The sequence below is a fragment of the Syngnathus floridae genome, chromosome 5, assembly GCF_059516105.1.
Source record: "Syngnathus floridae isolate MCC-2025c chromosome 5, RoL_Sflo_1.0, whole genome shotgun sequence".
NCBI lineage: Eukaryota > Metazoa > Chordata > Actinopteri > Syngnathiformes > Syngnathidae > Syngnathus > Syngnathus floridae.
This window is the reverse complement of record NC_142417.1, coordinates 11,353,021-11,375,700: the sequence shown is the minus strand read 5'-3', so window position 1 is coordinate 11,375,700 and position 22,680 is coordinate 11,353,021. Positions and strand designations below refer to the sequence as shown.

The window sequence follows — 22,680 nt, the reverse complement described above, 5'->3', positions numbered from 1 at the left end:
CAAGATGCTAAGCCCGTTTTTTCAATAGGTTCAGTAGTAGCTTATTCACACGAGGGTACGACAGTTGCTTGATATCCCAGAGAGATGATGGGCCTAAAACAGGGGTGTCAAACTCGCTTTTTTCGCGGGCCGCATTGTAGTCATAGCTTCTTTTGGAAGGCCATTATACTGTCAACCCAAATAAATGTATGAGCACCTAATATCATACACAGTAAAAGCTACAAAACAAACTGACAAATAATTCGTTTTCAAATTTCATTGGTCAAATACTAAAAAATAAAGATATTATTAAAAGTGAAGACAATTTGCAATTCTAGTAATGACACACAAATTTGTCTTCGCGGGCCACATAAAATGATGTGGCGGGCCGTATCTGGGCCCCGGGAACTTGAGTTTGACATCTGTGGCCTAAAAGGTCAAAAGCATGTTTCTAATTCTTACACTTGGATGTATATTGCCATGATATTGTTTTGGTGAACTGATCCCATTTACTGTATACCATTATATGAAGTTTAGGCCATATTGCCCAGCCCTAAAAGCATCACACTTTTGCTTTTTCACCCAAATAATTTGAGTGCAGCAAAATCCACCAAAATCAATCAAGCCATTTTACTGTACTGCAATAATGTGCTTATTCCTTCAGAAAAAAAACACAAAAAGCAACAGAAATAATATTTAGAGAAATCATGAGTGTTCAATGTCCAAAGCTTGTGTGACACGAAAAGCAAATGATACCAGAATTTTAGGTCAAGAATTTACATTCAACTCTTATACTTAGTGATGCTTTTGCTTTAGTATGCCTAAGAGAAACAATAATTGCCTTTAATTTTAGTTAACAATGTGTCAAACCTGTAATCGAATGAACATTTTGAGACTAGCAGAAGGTCTGACTGATTGGCTCCAGCAATCCAGGGCTGCCCAGCTAACAATGGCTGTCACAGAGCTGTGTAGTACACAGGCAATAATGATGTTGTGAATGCGCAGATCAAAGTCTCTACGCTCTGGTGATTAAGTTTCCTAACGAACACATACACAAGGACAGCCCTTATCAACGACGCCCACACAGGCCTTTGCATATCTGTCACTCTCAGACGGCCGACCTGTGCCCGCTATGTTGTATGCTGCCAAATAAAAACACCACAGGCATTCCCTCAGTGGCCAGCCTTCTCATTTGACTCATGGATAAATAATTCACGTCCTCTCGGAGTTAGTTAACCTTTTTGCAAAGTTTTTTCTGCTGCATCATTTTTTTTTAAAATACAATGTTAATAATCACATGAACGCAATGCTGTCCTAAAAATTGGTATAGCTCACTCATTCAAGACGTTTGACGTTTACTTGAATTCTTATCCAAAGGCAATGATTCCTCTTTTTAAATGAATATATTTTCTTTGGCAATGCAAAAGGAGAATACACATCTTCAGCCGCAAAACATACTGAAAGTCCGTGCTTTTCAATTTACCAATGCAGAAACCCTAAGCTTGTTTAGCTTTCTGCAGGATAACAAATTGGCTTGACCCTTCACTACAGCATCTCCGCTGGGTTATAAATGTTCTAAACCGGTGTGATTAAAATCAGCTTCAGTCATTACACTAATGGACATGTATTTTAATTAATGACATCCTCATTTCTGTCACGTTAATTATCCAGATAATTCTGACTCCTCTGTGCCCTGCAATTACCCCCCATAAAGCCGTCTGCAGCACATAACCAGACAACCTTCTATTTCACCACGGAGTTAGGATTTAATTGAAAAGATAAGAAGCAAGAGCACCACTAGGTTATGCTGAAGTTACTGAGAAAACATTCACAACTAAATTACTTCCACAAGCTAACTAGTTCCAGCACTGTCTCAAAAACCGGCCTCACAATGATGATAAGGTCAGTTTGATCAACACATTTAAGAAATATTTGATTGCAGCCATTACACCGATAATCAGAGATGCAATAAAAACTGACGAGAAGTTTAGAAACACGTGTATTTTCAGTAACCAAGATTCCATGAACACATACAGACACTTCAAAAATACTGTATATAAAACTTGTGGTTAGAGTTAAGTTATTATCACGACATGGTGATAATCACAATAATCGATAATAATACTCACGAAATATCATATGTTTTGAAAAAGAAAGGCTTTTTTTTTATTACTGCCAGTTTAATGTTTGTTACAGTGTCTTTTCAACAGCAACATTTCAAGTACACGTTGTAAAGCTTATTAATAATTCACAAAATGTCTTCATAATAATTTTCTGGTTTTTTTACGTAAACAGTAACATCCTTAAGTGCAAAATTGCTGAACTGTTTAACTGTTTTAAATACTAAACCTGCTGATTAGGCTGTAGTATACTTTCAACTGCAACCAAAAACAAATATTTCAGCCTGAAGTAATGAACAGTTTTGTTCATCTGTTGATGTTTTTCTTGAGGAAGGGCAGTTGATGACGAGCAATTCTTGCATATAGCATAGTCTTTCTGTGGCCCTGCCCCATCCTCAATGCTGTAAAACCCAAAGTCATTCCAGACTTTGAATTTAAATGGGGCTGATATATCTTTAAGTTTTCTTTCAGATGTCTTTTCCTCACTAGACTATGCCATGTTCTACTTTGTGTGTATGTGGTTTGTGTTGGTGTAACCCCTTGTTTCTCTCCAATGGAATGACCCAGCAATGGAAATTGAATGGAGGCGTTGATAGAGGCATAATATTGATTTAAAAGAGAGATACTTAACAAGCAGGCATAGAGAATTAATCGGGTGATGAAATATCGCCATATATCACCATATTGGTGCACCCACTAGTGTAAATTGTGTTTTACTTAATTTTCAGCTTTCTTGCCACCCACATTCAATACTTGATAGAGGGTAGAATAATATTTCTCTTTCTTTGGAGGCGCCATTTATGACCTGAGCTATGATCTGCTTGGATTTGGAATGGGGAAATAAAAAAACCCCACTGAGAGAATGAAAGCCTGTGTCTAATAATTTATTACGCACAACACGCTAAGATACAACACATACCTGTCTCAGATAGTGGGGAAAATTAGGACGAAGTAAGACTTTTTGTAGCACAAAAAAACGTTCCTCCTTACCTGAGAGTGAAAGTCTCCACAGCAGAATATGATGACACGGTGACATAGGCCGAGACAGTTTCCCTCTGACTGACTGGTGTGGTGGGCACCAAAACCATAAAGTTATGATCCAGTCTGTGTTCAGCCAATTGGAGTGGAATGGGATTCTGGTAGAGCCGCACACCGCCGATCCTTCTTAAAGGCGTGGAAGTATAGGAACCAAACACGCCTTCCTGGCTTGAGCGGAGGAAGTTTTCCTTCTTGGCTTCCTCTGAATGGCACTCACCTCCCTCTGTGGATTGCAGAATGTAGTAGAGCTCCACTGGGGTGCCTTCAGATGCCTCCAGGTTCTTTTGGCGTCCTGGAACCACACTCGGGGGGCTGAACCAGCTGGCCAAGGGTTCCAGTTCAGCCACACAAAGCCCCAGCTCCCCCTTCAGCTGGCAGGTGCCGTGCACCTCTTCGGTCTCATGAAACGCAAACATGTGCACACAGGGAAGCTTGTTGATGGCACTATAGTCATCCCAGTCCCTGCCTGCAATGTAAAATAGAACCTGGACTTTGGGCTTGGCCAAGTGGATCTTGGTATTCATGATAAAAGTCTGAACTTTCCAATTAACTGTAAAAAGTGAAGAGGCAGGAAAGGAGCCTGGATTCTGGAGAAGTTCTATGGGGACCGGCTGCTCAACAGAGAGGGGCCCATAGCTAGAGTTGATTGAGGGCAAACTCCTGGCCTGGTAGATGAAGAAAGACTCTGTGCGTGACATCAGGCTAGAGTTCTTCATGAAGTCTTGATTGCTTTCCTTTAGAAAGAATGCCAAGTCACTGTTGAGCACCTGGTAGGTGACCGGTAGGTAGGTGGGGATCGAAGTATATCTTTGCAACCCCTCTGCGACTCGGCTGTCAACAACTGCAGGAGAGAAGAGAATAGTTGAGTCAAAGCTATTAAAAGCAGCCCTGTTAAGCAGAGAATGAGGTTTTGTTTGAAGTAGATTTCAAATACTTTGGTTACTACCGGAAATTGAACATATTCAAAAAGTGCCCCGAGCCATAAATGCGCTGCTAGTGAAGATTACCACCGTGTCTCCATCGAAGGGGAAAAGCTCCTGAAAAGGTATAAGTTTGTAAAAATGTTTTATGTTGGCTTTCAAATAGAGTTCAGCTTTTACTTCACTAAAGATAACTTCGAGAATGTATATACAAAGTTAGTCAATACAACCCTAGAATTTAAAAACTTATGAAAAAAAAATGTGTTGAACATCAAAATATTTACTAAATCGAGGATATTAAAATGTGTTTATAGAACAGCAACCAACAAATCTCCATTGAGCTTAAAGATGAGTTCAATATTAATTTTATTTTGACCTAAATGTTCAAGAAAAAAAAAGTATTTTCTGTGGTTAAAAGAGATTGTGCCAGGACTTCCTGGTTGGGAACCTGTAAAATGTACATCAGAAAAGGTCAAATTGATTTTCCTCGAGTCCAGTCTGCTCCCTATACTTTTACACTACATCCCTATTATATTCCACGTTATTTATTTCCACCGATCACTCCGGTCATTAAATGTTGTGACAAAATGCATCTTTTGACCCTAACCGCAAATGTAGAGATGTTCCGACTTCCGGCATCACCTCATTGTTTCAGATCTACACTGCCGCTGAGGGGAAAAAATGAGCTTGGAGCAACGGCATAACAAGCAAGCAGCAGGTTAGAGGTGTTTGTTGACAAGAAGATTTGTTGTAGGCGTTATGTTACATCGCTAACAAATGTGCAGCAAGCGCAAACCCAGATAGGAACAAAGACTTGTCTCAGCGTCCCAGGGTAACAACATCACCACGCTTATGTGTGAGCCTTCAAGTTGAAGCAAAGCAAAAGGCCCCTGGTATGAAGACCTTACTGCCTTTGCAGTAATTTACTGTCTTCACAGCAGATGTTAATTCTGTGCACACACTCTAAGTAATGAAAAAGAAAATACACAAGATGAGCCTACCTGAGTTCTAGTATTATCTAATAAACATTTCAGAAACATTGTGTTGCAATCAAAAATGATTATTTTTAGATTTTAAAAAAATCCAATCGCATTAAATCTGTTGTAACTAAAATTTTGACTTTTCAGCATGTGCTAAAAAAAACATCATTATCAAAACAGTCATGAAATTCTTGAGGCTTTGGAACATTTTTTAAACTCTCTGGGGCCGCTGTGATAATGCTCTGATAATGGTGGCACCAGCTAGGAAAAAAATGATCCAGTCAAGATGAATCACCTTCCAAATGAATTACAGCGTAGTTGTCAATAGAAGAACTGCTGAAAAAATGTGAGCTTATTACAAGAATGTAATCATTTGCTCAAACTGCTCAGCCTACTTATTTGATGTCAAACATATTCTATATAGGTATGCATTCTGAGGAAACGCGAGGATGGAAAAGGTCTGGCCTCATATAGTAAAATGTAAGCCTGTGCAGTAGTCAAACTATTCAAAATTAAGCATTTTCATTTTATTTATTTATTTTCTGTTATAAAATTTGCAAATAGTAGTCTATAGTCTATAACAGAAAACTTTGCCAACACGACATCAATATGTGTTTCTGTCACCTTGGAACTATGATTCCATTTAATACAACATTTTAATAATAACTATAAAATCAAACACAAATAACACTATATGATGGCTGTTGACTTTCTCCAACTCAAGAAATTTGAATGCAGAAAATAAATGGTGCAATATTGATAGCACTAGTTGGGGAAACAGTTGTATTAATTATACATATTAGAAGATCCCACATTTGCTATTCATATTTCTAAAGCAAAGAAGGTTTGGAATAATAAGGTTTGGAATAATAGCGATATAGCGGAATAGAAATAAAGAGAGAAAAATATCTTATTCAGCATACAAATTGTAATCCACAGCATGCATAATTAAATTAACCTATCCTATGGAATTTGACTGTAAAATAATAGTTGGCATAATGCTGAGCCAGGAAAAAAAAAATCAAACGTTAATATCTGCTCAACTCATTCTCTTTATGTTAAAATAAAAGGACTCGCTACCCCACACATCAGTATTAGGAAAAGCATATGTGCTGACCATGTTGAAAATGTTTCTCTAAAATTTGGCACAGCATTGTGAGAGCATTGTATATTCTATACATAAGCAATCATTTCAGAATAGAAGTCACTCTAGGAATTACAGTGTCTGTGGAGCATCATTAGATAGGAGTGCTTCGGAGCTGTTGAAAAGATTTTCAAGTTCCCCATAGTATGGGCAAGAGCTACACACTGTCAGAAAATAAAGTGTTTCAAATCCGCTGAGAACTACTGACTGATTTTCGCAATGAAAATGTATCGTAGCAAAATCAGGTTGCATTTTAAAAATATGTGAACTATGGGCGGCAGTCATTCATCGTTTCGGAATGAAAAAAGACTTAATACTTAGGCCAGCCTTGGAGAATGACGTGAGGTTATACCGTGCTAAAATGGGACTGGTAGAGCAAAAGGAAAAGTAAATGAACATCCGACTATGGAGCACACCAGGGATAGAGGGGACATGTTCCTCCTTTCAACTTCTAAAATAATGTAGGAGGGCACACTGGAATAGTTGGCTGCGTGATTATATGGTCAGTTTCTGCTTCATCAAACGTGTCAAGACTTACAAAAGGAAAGGCTTGGAAGCTTAACAGAAATCAGCAGAAGCAAATTTGATGAGAGGTCTGAAGAGAAAAGACTGGATATGTTACATTACTGGCTTAGTTTTGGTTTCTAATGATCATCACAAGTCAAAAAGTTTTTTTCGTTTTTCCTGCTTGTCTGAATGTAATTTCTGATGAATTACACTCCGCGTGTATTGGCAGCTAAAGAAAACAGTTTTAGAAAACTCGTTCCATAGAATCACCTACATCATATTTCTCACCATTTCAATTAATAAAGACTATTGAATTTGTGACTGTGTGCGCCGAGAATAATAACTACAATATTTCCTTCAGGTATCATTTGGGGCTGATTTATGCTTTTGAGCCGCTGAGAAATTCAAGAAAAGAGGAATGGGGGGCAGCGAATCAATACGTGACACAGTATGGTATTACTCCTTGCCAGCCTCCATAGAAAAATAATTATTCAGGCAGATAGAAGTCTGTGGAGTCTGCCAAGCTGATAAGTACAAGGTATCGAGGGGATAGGTAACACCAGAATGAGAAGTTTTGAAAGGAGAACGTGCTTCCTAATGTTTGACATGATCAGAACTAAATGTGCACTTATTGCTCCTGCCTAATGTTAATCTTAGATGAGGCTGTGTGTGCGTAGATGCTGGCAGGCTGCAAAAGGAACTGGAGGGGGGTGCGTAGCTCCTAATGGATAGCCACATTTAAGATGCTAAGAGCTAATAAAGAGTAATGGGCTTTTGCCTTCTCTTGGGGGGGTGGAAGAGCTATTTTGAGTTCATGAGAGAAAGCATCATCCCGGGGATTAAAGAGTATCGACCGATGAAGGGTAAATACTGCAACACTGAGCTACTGGCCTATTTGGGGGAAATTGGATGAAAAAAGAGCAACCGAAAAACTCCATCACTGTTAGTGGCTGCTCTGGTCAGTGGGGGTGTCATTAAGGGTTTTCTGAAAAGGACCTCCAGGTGCTGTGATATGTCTGGAACAGTGTTATCACAACAGTGGACGGCAGAGTCAGAGGCAAAAGCCCAGAGCGTCCTAGGAACAACACATCCTTTGAGCCATCCTGTGCACATGGACGGGAGCCAAAGGCGCTGAAAGTATTTGGCTTGCATGGTTGAGACAAGCAAATATCTGTGTAGCAATCAGTATTCCTGCGGCTAGACCTGACTCCTAAACATAAACTCTGCCCCGGAATTAATCTCTACTTCCCCTCGCACGGGCTTTGATTGCACAGCGATATTGCAAATCAGGATGAATAAAGAGGCAGTTGCAAGTCATCTGGCCTTTTTGTGGGTGCATTTTAACTATATAAGCTGTGCTAGGAAAGCACATGGACACAAATCCTGTTAATTTTAGCTCCTAAAATTCAATGCAGCTCAAGAATATACTGGGATTTTGCAAATGGTATTATAGGGGGGGATTACATCACTTTAAGTCACTATGTCACGTAAGGATGTATACATACATTTACATTACAAATTCTGCTATAAATGCAAAGAATTGCACAGATTCTATCCAAGTCCGATCTCTAGGATCTTTATCGAGGCTGAATGCCCGCAACTGCAGCCACTGCACAAAATAATGTCACAGCAAAGTCTTTGACAGCAGATACTGACTTCCCAAAAATAAGTGTTCTAATTCTACTGGCAAAAGATCCAAAGATACAAACGCAAAAGGAGATAAGTGCTTCTTATTGAGGTTAAATCAGAGAGAAAACCGGAGCGCTTTCGCTCACCAGTGACGAAATAAAAAACTCAATTTCTGCAAGGTTTCCGTCCAGTTTCCAAGATGAACTTTCATGCTGTGATTGACAGTCGCTTACTATTCAGCTTATGTCTTCAGTAACGATCCAAGAGGACAAAGGGATTCCTCTTCAGCAAAGACAAGAAAAGCACTTCAATGTGCTAGTGGAAAAAAAACTCCCGTGGAAATGGAAGATGCTAATTTCATGGATGCTGTGTATGCTACTCTGGCGAAACAATAGAAATCCCCCTCTCTGAGTTTATTCTCAGTAGGCCAAACTAAAACATTAGGATTTTTCCAGGAAAACTAATGTGTGATTGAAAAACAAGCAGGGAGCGAGCTGTATTATCAATACTATGATGCATCTTAATGAATTGCTTGCTGTGAAAACATGCTGGTGAAACCTACCCATATTAAATGATTCATAGTCACTAATACACCTGACTTACTCATATCTAGGCGATAAAACACTTTAGGTTGGTAAGTTTTCTTTTAGAAATACACACTAAGAGCAAATCCACAACACCATCACTCATTGCTCTCTTATATGCAAATCCACTGCAGAAACCAAGACATTAGAAAACATATTTTAGAGGAAAAACAGTCCAGGTCCGTGTGCTGTGCGGTAATCTTGTTTTATTTGTGACAAGCACAAACTGCCAGCCTTCGTCGCCACATATTGCACACTCTGTCATTTCTTTGCTTTGGGAAACATTAAATATTATTGTGTGACAGCAAGTTATCGTCTATCTCTTATCATCGTTTTATTGCGCCAGTGGAGTCATTCAGCTCAGGTTTAAGAACTTCCTGTTGTAAAATATGTCTGGCTGTATAGCTTTGACATGGCTTCTTTCTAAATTAGTCAGAGGACTGTAAAATGAAAAACATTGCCAAAAAATGTAATGCTTTTATAGTGCACAAGAAGATTCGAATCTCTTTTTAAAATTTACTTGACAGCATTTAGAAAACGTGGCATCCTCCTTGTTACTATCATCATTTCTTTGAGTTGCATCAGCTACACTGATTTCAATTACGTTGACCAAAATGGTGTTAATTCATAGTGAGAAAAAAATCTGGTCTTATTAGGGTGGTTGATATATTGTAAATTCATACATATGCTGCAAACATCTTCACACGACAGATGCTATATTTTCAGTTTTAATTTTCAGTTTTACAAGAAGCAGCTGGTAAAAATTAAAAAATAAAAATGTTTTGCGGCTGCCATCATTTGGTGTAGGAGAACATTCATCTGACTTAAGTGCGACCAGGGTGGGATTGATTACACTCAAAGTCAAGTTACCTTAGTAACTGACCGTTAACAAAGTTACCCAAATCTCAAGTTTCATAAACTTAGATATTTCTGGAATATCCAAGCATACAGAGCGAGCATACAGTATTTCCAGGATTTCTGTCAGGTCAGTTTCAGAAGTTTTGAAATAAACTCCACTGGCTCCCATCTGCGAAAAGACTAGATAAGTACAGCAACTGACAAGCTTAGCAACTTTATATGTCCTTTATGCTTTTCTGTCTCTGTCCTTGGCAAGGGTATTGCTGAAAGAATCATGCCGCTCTGTCAAAGCAACAAAGATCATACTTGTGTTAATCCCAGAGAGGATGGCAAAAGTATATTGTTAAAGATGTCAAACATAGACAGTCTAAGATGACAAAAACTACTAAATACAATTTGCAGTCCTGGATAGAGTAGATTACATCAGTGTGAATTTGAGAAGTTGCCACAGCAGCTAAATAAATATCTTATTCAAAGTTCTTCACTCCACGATACTGCCTCTTCGTAGAATGTGCAGAAACAGCATGAAAGAGACAGCAAACCCAGTCACAAACTGCTCACCAGGCCAAATAATCGCTTTTCGGTTGCTTATTCACACTTATCTTGTGCGAGTGAACAATTTGCATGTCATCTGAGAAAAGCATATCAAGAGCTGCAGTTTTGTCAAATGATCTACACCAGGAGCGTTGGGGCTGACGAGAGATTAAAGATACTGTTTGTGTCAGAATCATCTTGTGATGGTAAATTGGGTATGAAAAACATTTCTAGATTTCTCAGATAATCCACTTTATCAAGTTTCTGCACGCAAACTCTACAAGAGGAAATGGTGATCCGAAAATGGCTGTTGAGATGCTGGCATGCTATATGTTTCATTTTAATAATTTACCTTCAGTATTCATGTGAAACTGTAAATTGTAGCCTACATTTCATTAAAGAGAGTTGGAACCGGTTAATCTGTCTCGCAGTGTCCACCTTTTGACCGGTGACCAGTCGAGGGTGTAGTCTATTGACTTTCGATGTGGGTCAACAGCCGGAACATGTTTTCTGAGAACCACCTGCCTCCTTTTCAGCATTCCAAATAAGAAACAGTTCTCAACTCAGTTATTGGGTTAAACAAAGTAAAAAAAAATATATACGTATATTATACAATAAATTGCATGGTTCAGACACTTCAAGAATACCCAACGGTCAGTAAAAGTACAATGTATTGCATTATTAAAATCCTAATTCTGTTGTATGAGAATGCTAATTTGAATAACAAAGTGCAAAACTAACATTTTCACATATTTTTGACAATCAATCAACCACACAGCATAGAAGTCAATGGTCCTTGACAATGTGTACCTGTCACTTCATTAGTCTCTAATACCTCCGCTAGAATGTGACAGCTCTGCTTTGTCCTCTCAGATGCCAGATGTCTGAAATCACTAAAATCAAGACTCCATAGCAAATTAGAGTGGAAGATGCAGTTTTTTTTTAAGGTTGGGAGGAAGCATGAGCGATCTAAGCCACAATATTATGATCCTTTGCAAGAAATAAAAACATCAATCCATCCATTTTCCATACATTATCTCATCTTATCAGGTCATTGGGGCTACCCAGCTAACTTTGGTGCAACTGCGGTGGCATAAAACTTTACGGCATCATCTGAGTTGTGTCTGATATTTTGTTTGCTATACTATACCGTTATATTTCTTGTTTAGTTTTTTGCAAAATTCTTCTTATGTCCTCATATAAATGCCTGTGAGGGAAAATATGTTTTGTGTATATCCCTTTTGTCTGAGTATGAATGCAGCTTGTTTTATGTGTTTTATTCGGTTGGCTCGACATCTAGTAGTTAGGATAAGGATATTTTCTTACAATAAAAAAAAAACAAGTATGGAAATAAGCTACATTATGACAATAAAAGCATGAGGGGATATTTTGCAGAAGCCACTGCATCATATCATACAACTGTGAAGAAATTCTGTTTATTACCAAAGGAAAATTACAATGAACAGCCAAAAAGAAAGTAAGATAAAGCGAAAACAAAAAAGGAATTTTAAAAAAATGTTGATTTGAACTTTTTGTTATGAACTAATGTTAGTAGCATCAGAAATATGCAAATGATCATGAAAATCAAGCCAATTTAACACTTTTTAAAGTAATGTAACCGTCATGTAATCTTTTTTATTACCAAATGCACTGAGGGTGAAAAAGAAAAGACAAAAAGAAAAGAAAGAAAAGCATATTCAAGTCAATAAGAAAATGTTTTTTCACTTTTCTTCAGCATTAATTTTAATTAATGTTATTAGTAATATTAGACAAATACAAATTATAATTAAAATCCAGCCGACTTAAATAGAAAGGAATGCAACTTCTATGTGCCACCTCTGATGTTTTGATTGTTTTTGATGGAGGAATGGATGTCTTTTGTTTTGTTGTTGTAATGAAGTCAATGAGGTCACTGCATTTTAATGAAAGATGGCAAATTTACAAATCCAAATGTTTGGTTTATTTTTGAGAGTTTTTCAAAGTATAGTACAAGGCTATGCATCCCAGCAGATACTATTGAACAAGAGCCTCTTTGTGTTAAAATCTTTTTGCACTATAACTGTCAAAGGAATCAACAAATTGAAGGTGCCGCCTACTGCTTTGCAGATTGTATAAAGTTAGAAAATAGGACAGGACCAGAGGAAATACTCCCCTTTGTCAGATTTGTAAATTCAGGACAGATATAATATTTTTGCCCTCAGTCATTATACCAGTTACAATCAGATTAACTTGGTTCAGGCTAGCATTAATTCTCATTGTGGGATTCATTCTGTAGTGTGGCCACCACACCAGCAAAAAAAGCATGTAATTTGCCGATTGATCAAATCTTAAAAAATGCAAGATAAAAAAAATAAGCAGAGTACTAAAACCAAACCTGTTCATGGTGTTACGGTATTACTAAAATGGTTGAAAAATGGTCATTCCCACAATTTTAATTAAAAATGTGCGCGCTGGGAATTGGAATGTTCTAGGAGGCTGATTTTTAAGCACAGTCTTTGTACTGCTTTTCCTTATACCATGCCAAGTTGAATCTGGCTCTGAACTCATGTACAGATTTATTGGAACGACCTTTCCTGAGACATAACTCGTCACTGAAGAATACACACAACACCGCATCAGCATGTTTGATCATTTCAATGACCCTCATTCGTCTCTAAAAAGCACACAGGTTACATTAATGATCACGACACACACACACACACACTCACGCACACACACACATATTCACACCCGCACTACACACACAAACTGATTTCCCTGAAAAAAATTCCTAGCCCCTGCTGATTAATTCATTCACTGAGTTCATGGCTGTAATAACGACCCAATTAGCATAGGGCAAATAGATTTAGTGGAAATAGTGTAGGTCTTTATAACGATGACATGATTCTAAGGAGGGAAAAAAAACATTGGACTCGGTGGATAGAAAGCAACAATGTCGGCTTCCCACTCCCACTTTAAGGATAATGACAGTTACAAGAGATTGAGCTAAGTGTCCACCTACTCAATGTGCTTCACAAAATCGTTAAGGCAAAGCGTGCAGATTGACATTTAATCCTGAAGCAATTGTGAGGGCTTGTAATGGTGGGTGGCGCAGGTTTATCCATAAAGACCCGGTTCAGGAAATGCAAGACAAAGGACAAATATTTGCCATTGATACAAAAACAAATAAAAAATTCTTTGGGGCTAAGTAATATGGAGGCTAAACTGGTTGTTGGAGAGATACTGAAATTGTAATAAAGATGGCCATCCATTGATAGACGAAAACTTTCATACTTTCAATTGTTCATAGTTAAGGATTGTCTTGTTAGGAATATCTTAAACTGTGCTTCAGCTGACTTTGTCAAGGAAAAAAACCCACAATTTTACATAAACTACTGCATGATATCATCTGTCTTATTGTTCTGTTTTCTTAACTGAAGCTGGGGTTGTTCCATCAATGAGGTACAGGACCACTGAGGTGGCTTTTACTGGGACTGTAAATAAAAACCTTCCACAAAGAGAGTCCCCGTGGCTACATAAACTGCTGGTGTCTTCTGGAAAATCCTAAAGGATAAACCACCTCCAGATGTGCAAGGACCGACAGCATGGGATGTGCACCGAGTACTTAGAGATGTTGAATGACAGATATCCTTCCTTGATCCCTTTTTGGATCTTGTTAAGCTCGTGGATAAGACGAAGTGACACAAGATTGGATATTTCACTGAGGAATACCATCAAGTCTACTCAGTGGAACATTTGTCTATTGAATAGAAGAGATGAACATTTCTTTGAATCTACCAGTGTTTTGAAGACTCAAAAGGGACAATCATTGCTTTACTATGCAATGTTTTCTCATGTTTTTCTAAACACACCGTCAAAGTTGAAGTACAATACCAGAGAACTGTCCTTCCTAATTACTGTCGATGCTGTGCAGGCATTCTTCTCATATAGATTTGATGCTCTATCTCCTGGGACAATGTTATCAATTTTCATCACTATCTAGTGAGAAGTGGTGTCTTGCAGCTTTATGGCACACCATGTCAATTAGGATCATACTGTGCGGTTACTGAGAAGGCCTTGGACTGGCAAACATCATTAATAAACACTGAGTCAGCTCCCATCATACTCGAGCTGTCAAATCAGTCTTCAACTATGAAACATTTCCAAGGGGCGAGCAGACATTTGACATGTCAGATGCAGATAGATTATTTAGCATTGACCACAGCTAAATTTAAAATAATTTTGGTTGTTTTGGTGTTAAAGCATTTGCACATGTGAAAAAATGGTTAATTCAGGTAGGAGTCGGCATCTGGGATCAATTTGCTGTAAAGAAATAAGCAGCGGCAGATGTTAACATCTAAAAATAGTTGCAATATTGAACAAAGCAAATGTTCCAATTAATTGTGCGATTAAACTCTGCAGAGATGACATGACTTGATTCGCCCTTAGATCTGCTTCTGCTTTCAGCCTGTTGAAATGTGCTCTCCCCATTGGGACATCATGTAATTAAATCATGGTCATGAAAAAGAAATTTGCATAGTCAGCAAGAACTGCACTGGGACATACTCCAACATTAATATTCTTTTCCCCCCCATTCAGTTGATTTATGCTGAAGTTCTCTAACCCTGAAAGTAACCTTTTCCAACACTCTTTAAACTCCTGGGTTGAAATAAACCCAGTTTGGGTTACAAACTGAACCGACAGAGAAAGTTGGGTTATTTTCTTCACAAAACGACCCATTTTTGTACAAAACAATCTAAGTAAAATGATCCAATTCAGAAATCATAGTAAATGCACTCAAGCCTAAAACTTCTGTAAAGATCAGAATCACAGTCAAATCAAAATATTCATGAGACAAATAATATGTACAATAGTCCCGGAGCTTGGGGGGGGGGGGGGGGGGGCGGGTAGGTGCAAATGTATTGGGATATCGCGCTGTAGCTATTGGGCAGAACAGCAAGGATAAAATATTAAAATCACTTCTATTGAGCCAAATTTGGCAAATTTGAGAAGTCATACTGTATGTTGAAAGTGTGCAGCTAAAATCAAGGGGGGGGGGGGCTGAAAATGTTCTTACCTCTCAAAAGTAACACCACCGACAGCGGCACAAGGATGTGCAACATGTTTCTTGATGTGATGTGAAGGGAACTCATCCCACAATAAAATCAAGGCAAAATGTCCTAATTCAAAGGACAGAAGTGAAATTGCGGCATCCTTCTTTAAATACCGGCAAAAAAAAAAAAAAACTGAAGATGAGGCAAACTTGTTCCAGGTACACACAAATGCTAGACAAACAATTCTAAAATAAACCTTTATAAAAGGTGCCTTTGTTGTTGGGTTGTTTGTCGTCTTCTTTGACTTGAATATGAAAAGCAGGAACATGCGCGCATTTTTGTGCCTCTTTCAATCATTTTTTTGAAAAAAGAATGGATTAAATTTTTGCTCCGTGTCTAAGATCCCGGCAGCAATGTGTCCCAAAGAAGCAAAAGATGAGAAATGTATTGAATGGCGTCTCCTCAAAGCATCACTTTGTCTTTTGCGTGGTAGAAGCCTCTGCCGTAAAAATTGCACCCCCCCAAAAAAGAACAGTTCAAGTCCAAACACCACACATCATACCGCTCCGATGAAAGCTTTCATCAAGTCCGGATGAGAACTCCAGCTGCTCCCACTGCACTAGAAGCAAAGATGAATAAAATTGCAGCTTCCAACCCACTTTGGCATCAGGTGCCTCAAATACAGTATTCTACGAAAGTCCGACTTCAATACAACGTCGAGTGCGTGCGCTGCGTGCGTGCGTAGGCATCTTATTGGCTCCAGCTACAAAAACGTGTCGGTGTTGGGGTTGGGTTGGGGGGGGGGGGGGGGGGGGGGTGAAGAAGGATGCCAATAACGGGGATAGTAAGTTGCACTGACACAACACATCAGGGGGGCAAGCTCGACAAATACTAGTCCCCACACACCCGTACACAGGCGTCAGATCGTCCGATGAACAATGACGCGCTCATCATCTCATTGAATTCAAATGCATTGCTGGATGCAGAATTATCGTCTGTAATAATTGAATAATGTTTCCCATTTGCAGCGGTGTAGGATGACTCCCTGTGTCTTTTAAGAAGAGAATGCAAACTTGTCCCGCAAAGTGCATGAACTTGCACTTCATGGAGGGTACCAGCGACCCCTTGTGCTCTTAATGCTCAACTGACAATTGAGGTGGCGTTCATGTTTTATGGCTGATAACATCGTGGTTATCATCACAAAGAGGTGAAGAAGTCAACAGATTAGACCTCCTTGCGAGATAGAAATCCATTGCATTCATTTGAATAGACGTTGGTTTTATTCGATGTATTAATTATAATGCAGTCGAGGATTAAACGCTCAGTTGCATTGTCGTTCTCCTGCAATGAGACTACTGAGAAAAACTACTGATGATTTAAAATTTCGAATGTACACGTTTTTTTAATAGAAATCCATTCATCCTATCATATCTCTTATTTATTCAGTTTTTGTGCCTTCTTGTTTTTACTTTTTGTGTTGTTTACTTGTATGTATATTGTGTACTGTCTTGTCACCGTGGGATAGTGGGAAACGTAATTTCGATCTTTTTGTGTGACTTGACATGTGAAGAAATTGACAATAAAGCAGACTTTGACTTTGACTTTTGATCATAATTGCAATTGATGCCTAGTGAGGATAAGGGGGTGAGATGGGCGGATAGAAGATAGCACTTTTTATAAACTTCAAGATCAGACTCATAGTGCCTCTTCTTCTGACCTTACTTTTAACATATTTTAACAAATGTTCGATGACTTTTCATTCAATTAGTTGCAAGGAAAAAACAGGCATTTATTTCTGCCAAGATGTGTGCAATTTGATGCTGGAAGCTGTCTGTGAAAAGCATTAGAAGTGGGGGTAGCATAAAGTGTTGATGGAGAGAAGTCCCCTTGCTCCTTTAAATGGTGAGCTAGTGGGCCAAAATAATCATACGAAAGGAGTTCTTTCTGACACTCCAATAAATCCCTTGAAACTGAAGCCATACTGAAGTCCATTGAGCAGCTGGAAAGCAGATAGAGCAACATGCACTACCCTAGTGACTTGGGTTACGTCTTCTGTAGCTGAAAGTCATTAAAACATGTCTGGACTCCTTGAGGCTCTCCATATGGAAATTACATTTTGCCGGCCAAATTACTGAAGTGTTGGCTGCTGTAAAAACACGCACATCATCCATCTCCTGTGCGAGAAGGACCAGCACAAAGAGTGCATACTCTTCGAGCGGTACAACATGAAAGTATGACATCAAGTAGCTTGTGTGTGAACAGATGTGGCATTTAGATCGGGAGACTGAATGATGACTTTGATGTTCAGAAAAAGGTCTCAAGTCTGTGATGTCTTAGAAGTTCTTATGCCTTGGACATCGATCCAGAGGATGAAATGCCATACATGTAAGGATGAACAAAAATACCTTTACATCCTTATCTGGGAAGTCTGACTTTGGAGCAAGTGCATTTTCGTGAACTTTCTAAAAATGACATCTGTAAAAATAGCATGCGTAGCTGTAGGAGCGTGCGTGACTGCATGTTATTGTTATTGGTGAAAAGCTGATGTTTGAGGAGGTTCGACATGATCTCTGAAAGGAAGCAGAATTCAAATTTAAGGTGACGTCTCCAAACATCTGGAATTTGGTGCTTGGGATGGAGAGCAGGCCAGCATCAAATGAGTGCAGCAGTGTCGGGATGATATGGTGGAGCCAAGCCAATGTGTGGAGGGATTTATAGGTCATTAGTAGAACGTTGAAGACTCGTGAAGGTGTATGAACGTGGAAGTGATGAGCTGCCAGGGCTTTGAGTGGGTGATAACTCTGGCCGTAGAGTTCGGGACATTCTGGAGCCTCTCCAGGACTTTCTTGCAGTAATCCAGATGAGGAGTGATCAGTGAGTAATGGGTGGAGTCTGAATTTCATTTTTTTGACTTGGTGATGGATTTGATGCAGAATAGGAATGACTGACTACAATAATCTATCATTTGCAGGCTTTGAAAAAATGAAAGCAGGGGCAGTTATTTCAACTCAAGTCGGGCTTAACAAAGGCAAGAAAATCCAAAATCATCCCATTCATTTTCATGAAGATGAATACTGGAAGTGCTGAATCAACCCTACACAATAACAGACTGCAATAAATGTCTTTAAATCCAACATAACACCTTACAATTTAAGGAGCCGAGACATGGAGAACGACAAAGGCTTCAATGCAAAAAGTATAAACCTTTATTGACCACTGTTGTACATATTTCAAATTCCAACCCTGAATAGAAAAAGTGGTACATATAACATTTTATTTTGATGTATGACCTGACAAAATGCTGCATAAAGTTAATTGAAGAAATCTTTTTTGTAGTTGCTCTGTCTCACCCTATGACCTTCAGTAACTCCCTGGGCCATACATTTCTCCTGTTCTTTGTATTGAGTCTAAGGAATCATTCCATAAGTCTTTTGGGAAGGTATCCTTCATCCCTGACCTTAACCAGCCACAGTAGCGTTTCCTCGTGTCAGTTGGGGACAGGAGGCCCAGATTCATCACAGCCTTTTATTCTCCTCTCCTGGTCTATCTGATCTATGATAGCATTAATAATAGCTGCCGCGGAATACCTTGTCGCCCTCTGTGCCTTGCCCACCTCCAGGCTTGTGCAGATCTCTACCAGCCATTCGAAGGCCATTAAAAAAGTATTTACTTATCAGCCTCTCTGGGTCTGTCACTTTATTTTCAAGCCTGATGCCCAGAAGGGAGAAAACGAGTGACCTTCCTCTGGCCTACTGTGCAGTGAGTCACAACTCTGAATTGTCTGTCCTTCCATTTGCTGCTTTGTTTTTCCAGGAAATCTTTTCAAACGACAATGATGGAGGCTACCATTAAATGAGGATATGATTCAACATTTCTTTAGAACATCAAGTCTTATAACTATTTTGAATTCGAAAGGTACTTTTTAAGACATGACATAAGCATTGAACTCAGTCCATACGTCAATTTTCTACACCGCTTCTCCTATTCCCATGATACTGGAATATATAACAACTGACTTTGGGCAAAAGGCAGACTATGTACATCCTGGACTGGTCAATCACAAGCACATTTAACTACAGACAACCTTGAACCTTTCATCCTGACCTACATACTGCTACTGAGTGATAATTGGGCCTATGCTGGCTACACAGAAGTTAGGTGGATGAACCGTTACAGTGTCTGGTGTTGCTCTCAAAAGCAAAAATAAGACTACGGGCACATTTTTCATGCCCAGTGCAAGTCTAGTGCAAATCACAGTTTAACTGTCTGTATAGATCGGGTTTGCTTTCTTTATTTTCATAGACAGACAAAGGGGTGTTTGCACTGTTGTGGGAGTGAACACAAACAGCTTCTTTCCTCCCATGGGTGGATAATCTCAGATCACCGCTGTGAAGTGGGCACTTTTCACTGCTTTTCACTCAGATTGTTTGAGTCTATTTGTAGCAACCAGCACCTGCACCCAAAACTAATAAAGAGAATAATAATGCATTCAATTAATATGTTCCTTCCAATAATCGGAAAGTTCAGTGCAGGCTGTTGTCGTATTCATGAATGAAATAAGATGACATTCCACCAACAGGGCGCAGAATCTGTCTGCCTGTTCTACGATCAAATCCACCAGAATTACATTCCAGCACCTGCGCCACAGCATAAGAGTTTTCACACGGAGCAAAAGCATGCCTGTCTACAAAAACTAAGAACTAGATGTTGACCTTGTGGATACAAAGACAAATGACTACAAATGTTACTGTGAATCAGCATGTTTGCTTGCTTTTGTTTTATGTACCATATATATAAAATAATGTTAAAATATATTCCCACTAGTCATTGTTTCTGCCTTCCAGTCAGCCAATCATGTTTTAGTTATTTAGTTATTTGATTTATCCATTGTGTTCAGCACAATTTCTAACTCCTGGCAAAATAATGATTGAGTTTTACTGTAAATGTTTGATACATATCATGCTAGTGTTGATAGCAATACTACATAGCTCCATAATTGCTGCTTTCACTTTATTTCATGAGTGGCATGGCTCAGGTGGTAGATTGGCCATCTTCCAACCACAAGGTTGTGTGTCCTTGGGCAAAATACTTAACCCCCAGTTGTTAAAGGTACCGCAAAAGGTGCTACACAAGCACAAGCCCATTTGTTCATATTATATGACTTAATTCCTTTCACTTTCATATTGATTTCTTCCAACAGTAGCAATACAACCAGACAAAAATCCTGTCGTTGTCTAAATCAGTGATTTCCAACCACTGTGCTGCAACACGTTAGTTTGCCTTAAGAGCCAATGTATTTTGCTGTTACCCGGCCATCCATTTTCATCATTAAGGTCACGGGTGAATTGGGGCCTATCCCAGCTAACTTAACGCGACAGACAGGGTACATCCTTAACGGGTCGCCAGCCAATCATTCCAGTGATAAATTGGCCATTATTTTCACTGCACCCTCATTTTGATTATTCTCATTGCCCAACAGAAAATAACTCATGAGAGACAGTGAAGGCTTCCTCCCAAAGACACTTATGTCTTATCAGCCACAGCCATGGTCTACTTTATGTGTCCTTAACTTCGACTGACCTTTAAAAGGCCTGATTATTTCCAGCCACAATCTTCACTCAGCAATATGCTCCCAACACAAAAGGATATTACGCCTGGACTTGCTGGTCTGATAATTCAAAATCTGGTCACAGCACTGAGCAGAAACAGAATTCCCTCCTATTCTATTATCATTTCTCTGCCACCACCTTCACCTTATCATGGCTTTTCTAGTCCTATTCACCCAAGTGCGCCACTATTTGAAGCGCTTCTGTGGGTGTTTATCGTATCGTAAAAGTACTTTGGATTTTTATTTGCAACAATTAAAATTCGATATTTGCATCTGCCTCTCAGGACAAATTACACATTGAGCGGAATGCTTTGCACTTTTAGAAATCTCTGCATTAAGGTTATCCCACGCCTGTAGCTCCCCCGAAAGCACCATTTGATTACAAGACACAAGAAACCAAATGGGACTGAAGGTTCTAAGCTAAAAAAAAAATAAAAAATCTAATTTTACCTATGGTCATTTGATAATTGAAGGTTAGAGTGGGTCATATCTTTCACCTAGAGAACAAATAAATAGTCTGATGTCACGCTCTCTTCACCCCCAAGCCGAAATGTTAACCAGATACATGATGACTGTTTTTCGACAGAGGCTATTACCAACCAATTGTGGCCAACAAAGTAATTTTGGGATTGATTTTTTTTTTTTTGCATTGGTAGATGAGACTTTAATAAACAGAAATAAAGGCTGTCATTTTTTGCTTTAACTCTATTACCAAAGTTACTTTGTAGGCAAAAGATCAATGACAAAAGACATTTGATGATTGATTTGAATCTTTTTTAAGGAAAATCTTAAATACCATACATTTGATTTCAATGGCCCAATACACTGCAAAGAATGAAATTAATATGCAGTGAAATGTGAATGAAACAGTGGGAGGACTACAGATTGAAGCATCCTCAGTTACTGTAGTATATAGTATAATGAAGTACTAAAAGAAGCCCCTTTGTCTTTTCTGTGACTAATATGTGCAGTGTCACCTTCTATTGGGCTACGTGTGACCACATCAGTAGAAAGATAAACTCAAGAAGGGGAAAGAAATGGTACTTCACCAGATGTCTTTGGCAGATGTGCCCGCAAAAGCTCAAAAGAATATCTGGAACTGATTTAGAAAAATGAAATCTGATACATTCATATAAGCAAATTTATTTTTCTCTCCATAATCCCCAAAGATGAAATTTAACTCACATTCTTATGTACATTTATGGACGGGTATGCAAAAAGAAATTGAGCAACGAGGAACAGATGCCACTAAGGAATTCAGAAAATTGTTTTTATCACACATTGGTCCACTGCATGCAGTTGCTGCTTACACATCTGTTGTTGTTTTTTTAACCTAGACTAAGAACTTTAAACTGCAGTCCTCATCTTTTCTACAGTGTAGAGCATTGCTGCCATCTAGGGGGTTTGTAGGCCTTCTCAAGGGAGATGTAGATTAACTGGCAACAGAATTTTAGCTGATTTCAGTATGATTGATGAGTTACTGTAAATTGCATTCTAACACGGTTGCTTGATGTCATCATTATATCATTATAAAATGTACTCTAGCCTGACCTAAAACCTAGTCCAATATTACCAGAACATTATCAGCTGTGGTTAAGGTGATTGCAATAATTTACTGAATGTTTTGTTGGCATGGTGTGGAAAAGAAAAATACATTGACAGTTAATCTTCTGTGCTTTTTGTACTAGCTACCTCAACTGTGATTTGTTTGATCGGGTGGACCACAATTAGCAAAAGTTTTCAAAT

At 38.8% G+C, this 22,680-nt stretch overlaps 1 protein-coding gene across 1 annotated transcript in view; it reads right to left on the bottom strand.

Moving 5' to 3' along the window:
- LOC148398147 (transmembrane protein 132C) overlaps nucleotides 1–16,059 on the bottom strand; it is an 80,515-nt gene extending 64,456 nt beyond the window's left edge. Inside the window, exons 1-2 of the mRNA XM_088377042.1 lie at nucleotides 15,350–16,059; nucleotides 3,090–3,978 (exon numbers count right to left, since the gene is read on the bottom strand). Of these exons, the coding sequence (XP_088233168.1) occupies nucleotides 3,090–3,978; nucleotides 15,350–15,425 (965 nt within the window). The 5' untranslated portion in view covers nucleotides 15,426–16,059. The remainder of the gene's footprint in view (nucleotides 1–3,089; nucleotides 3,979–15,349) is intronic.
- Nucleotides 16,060–22,680: the final 6,621 nt, after the last annotated feature.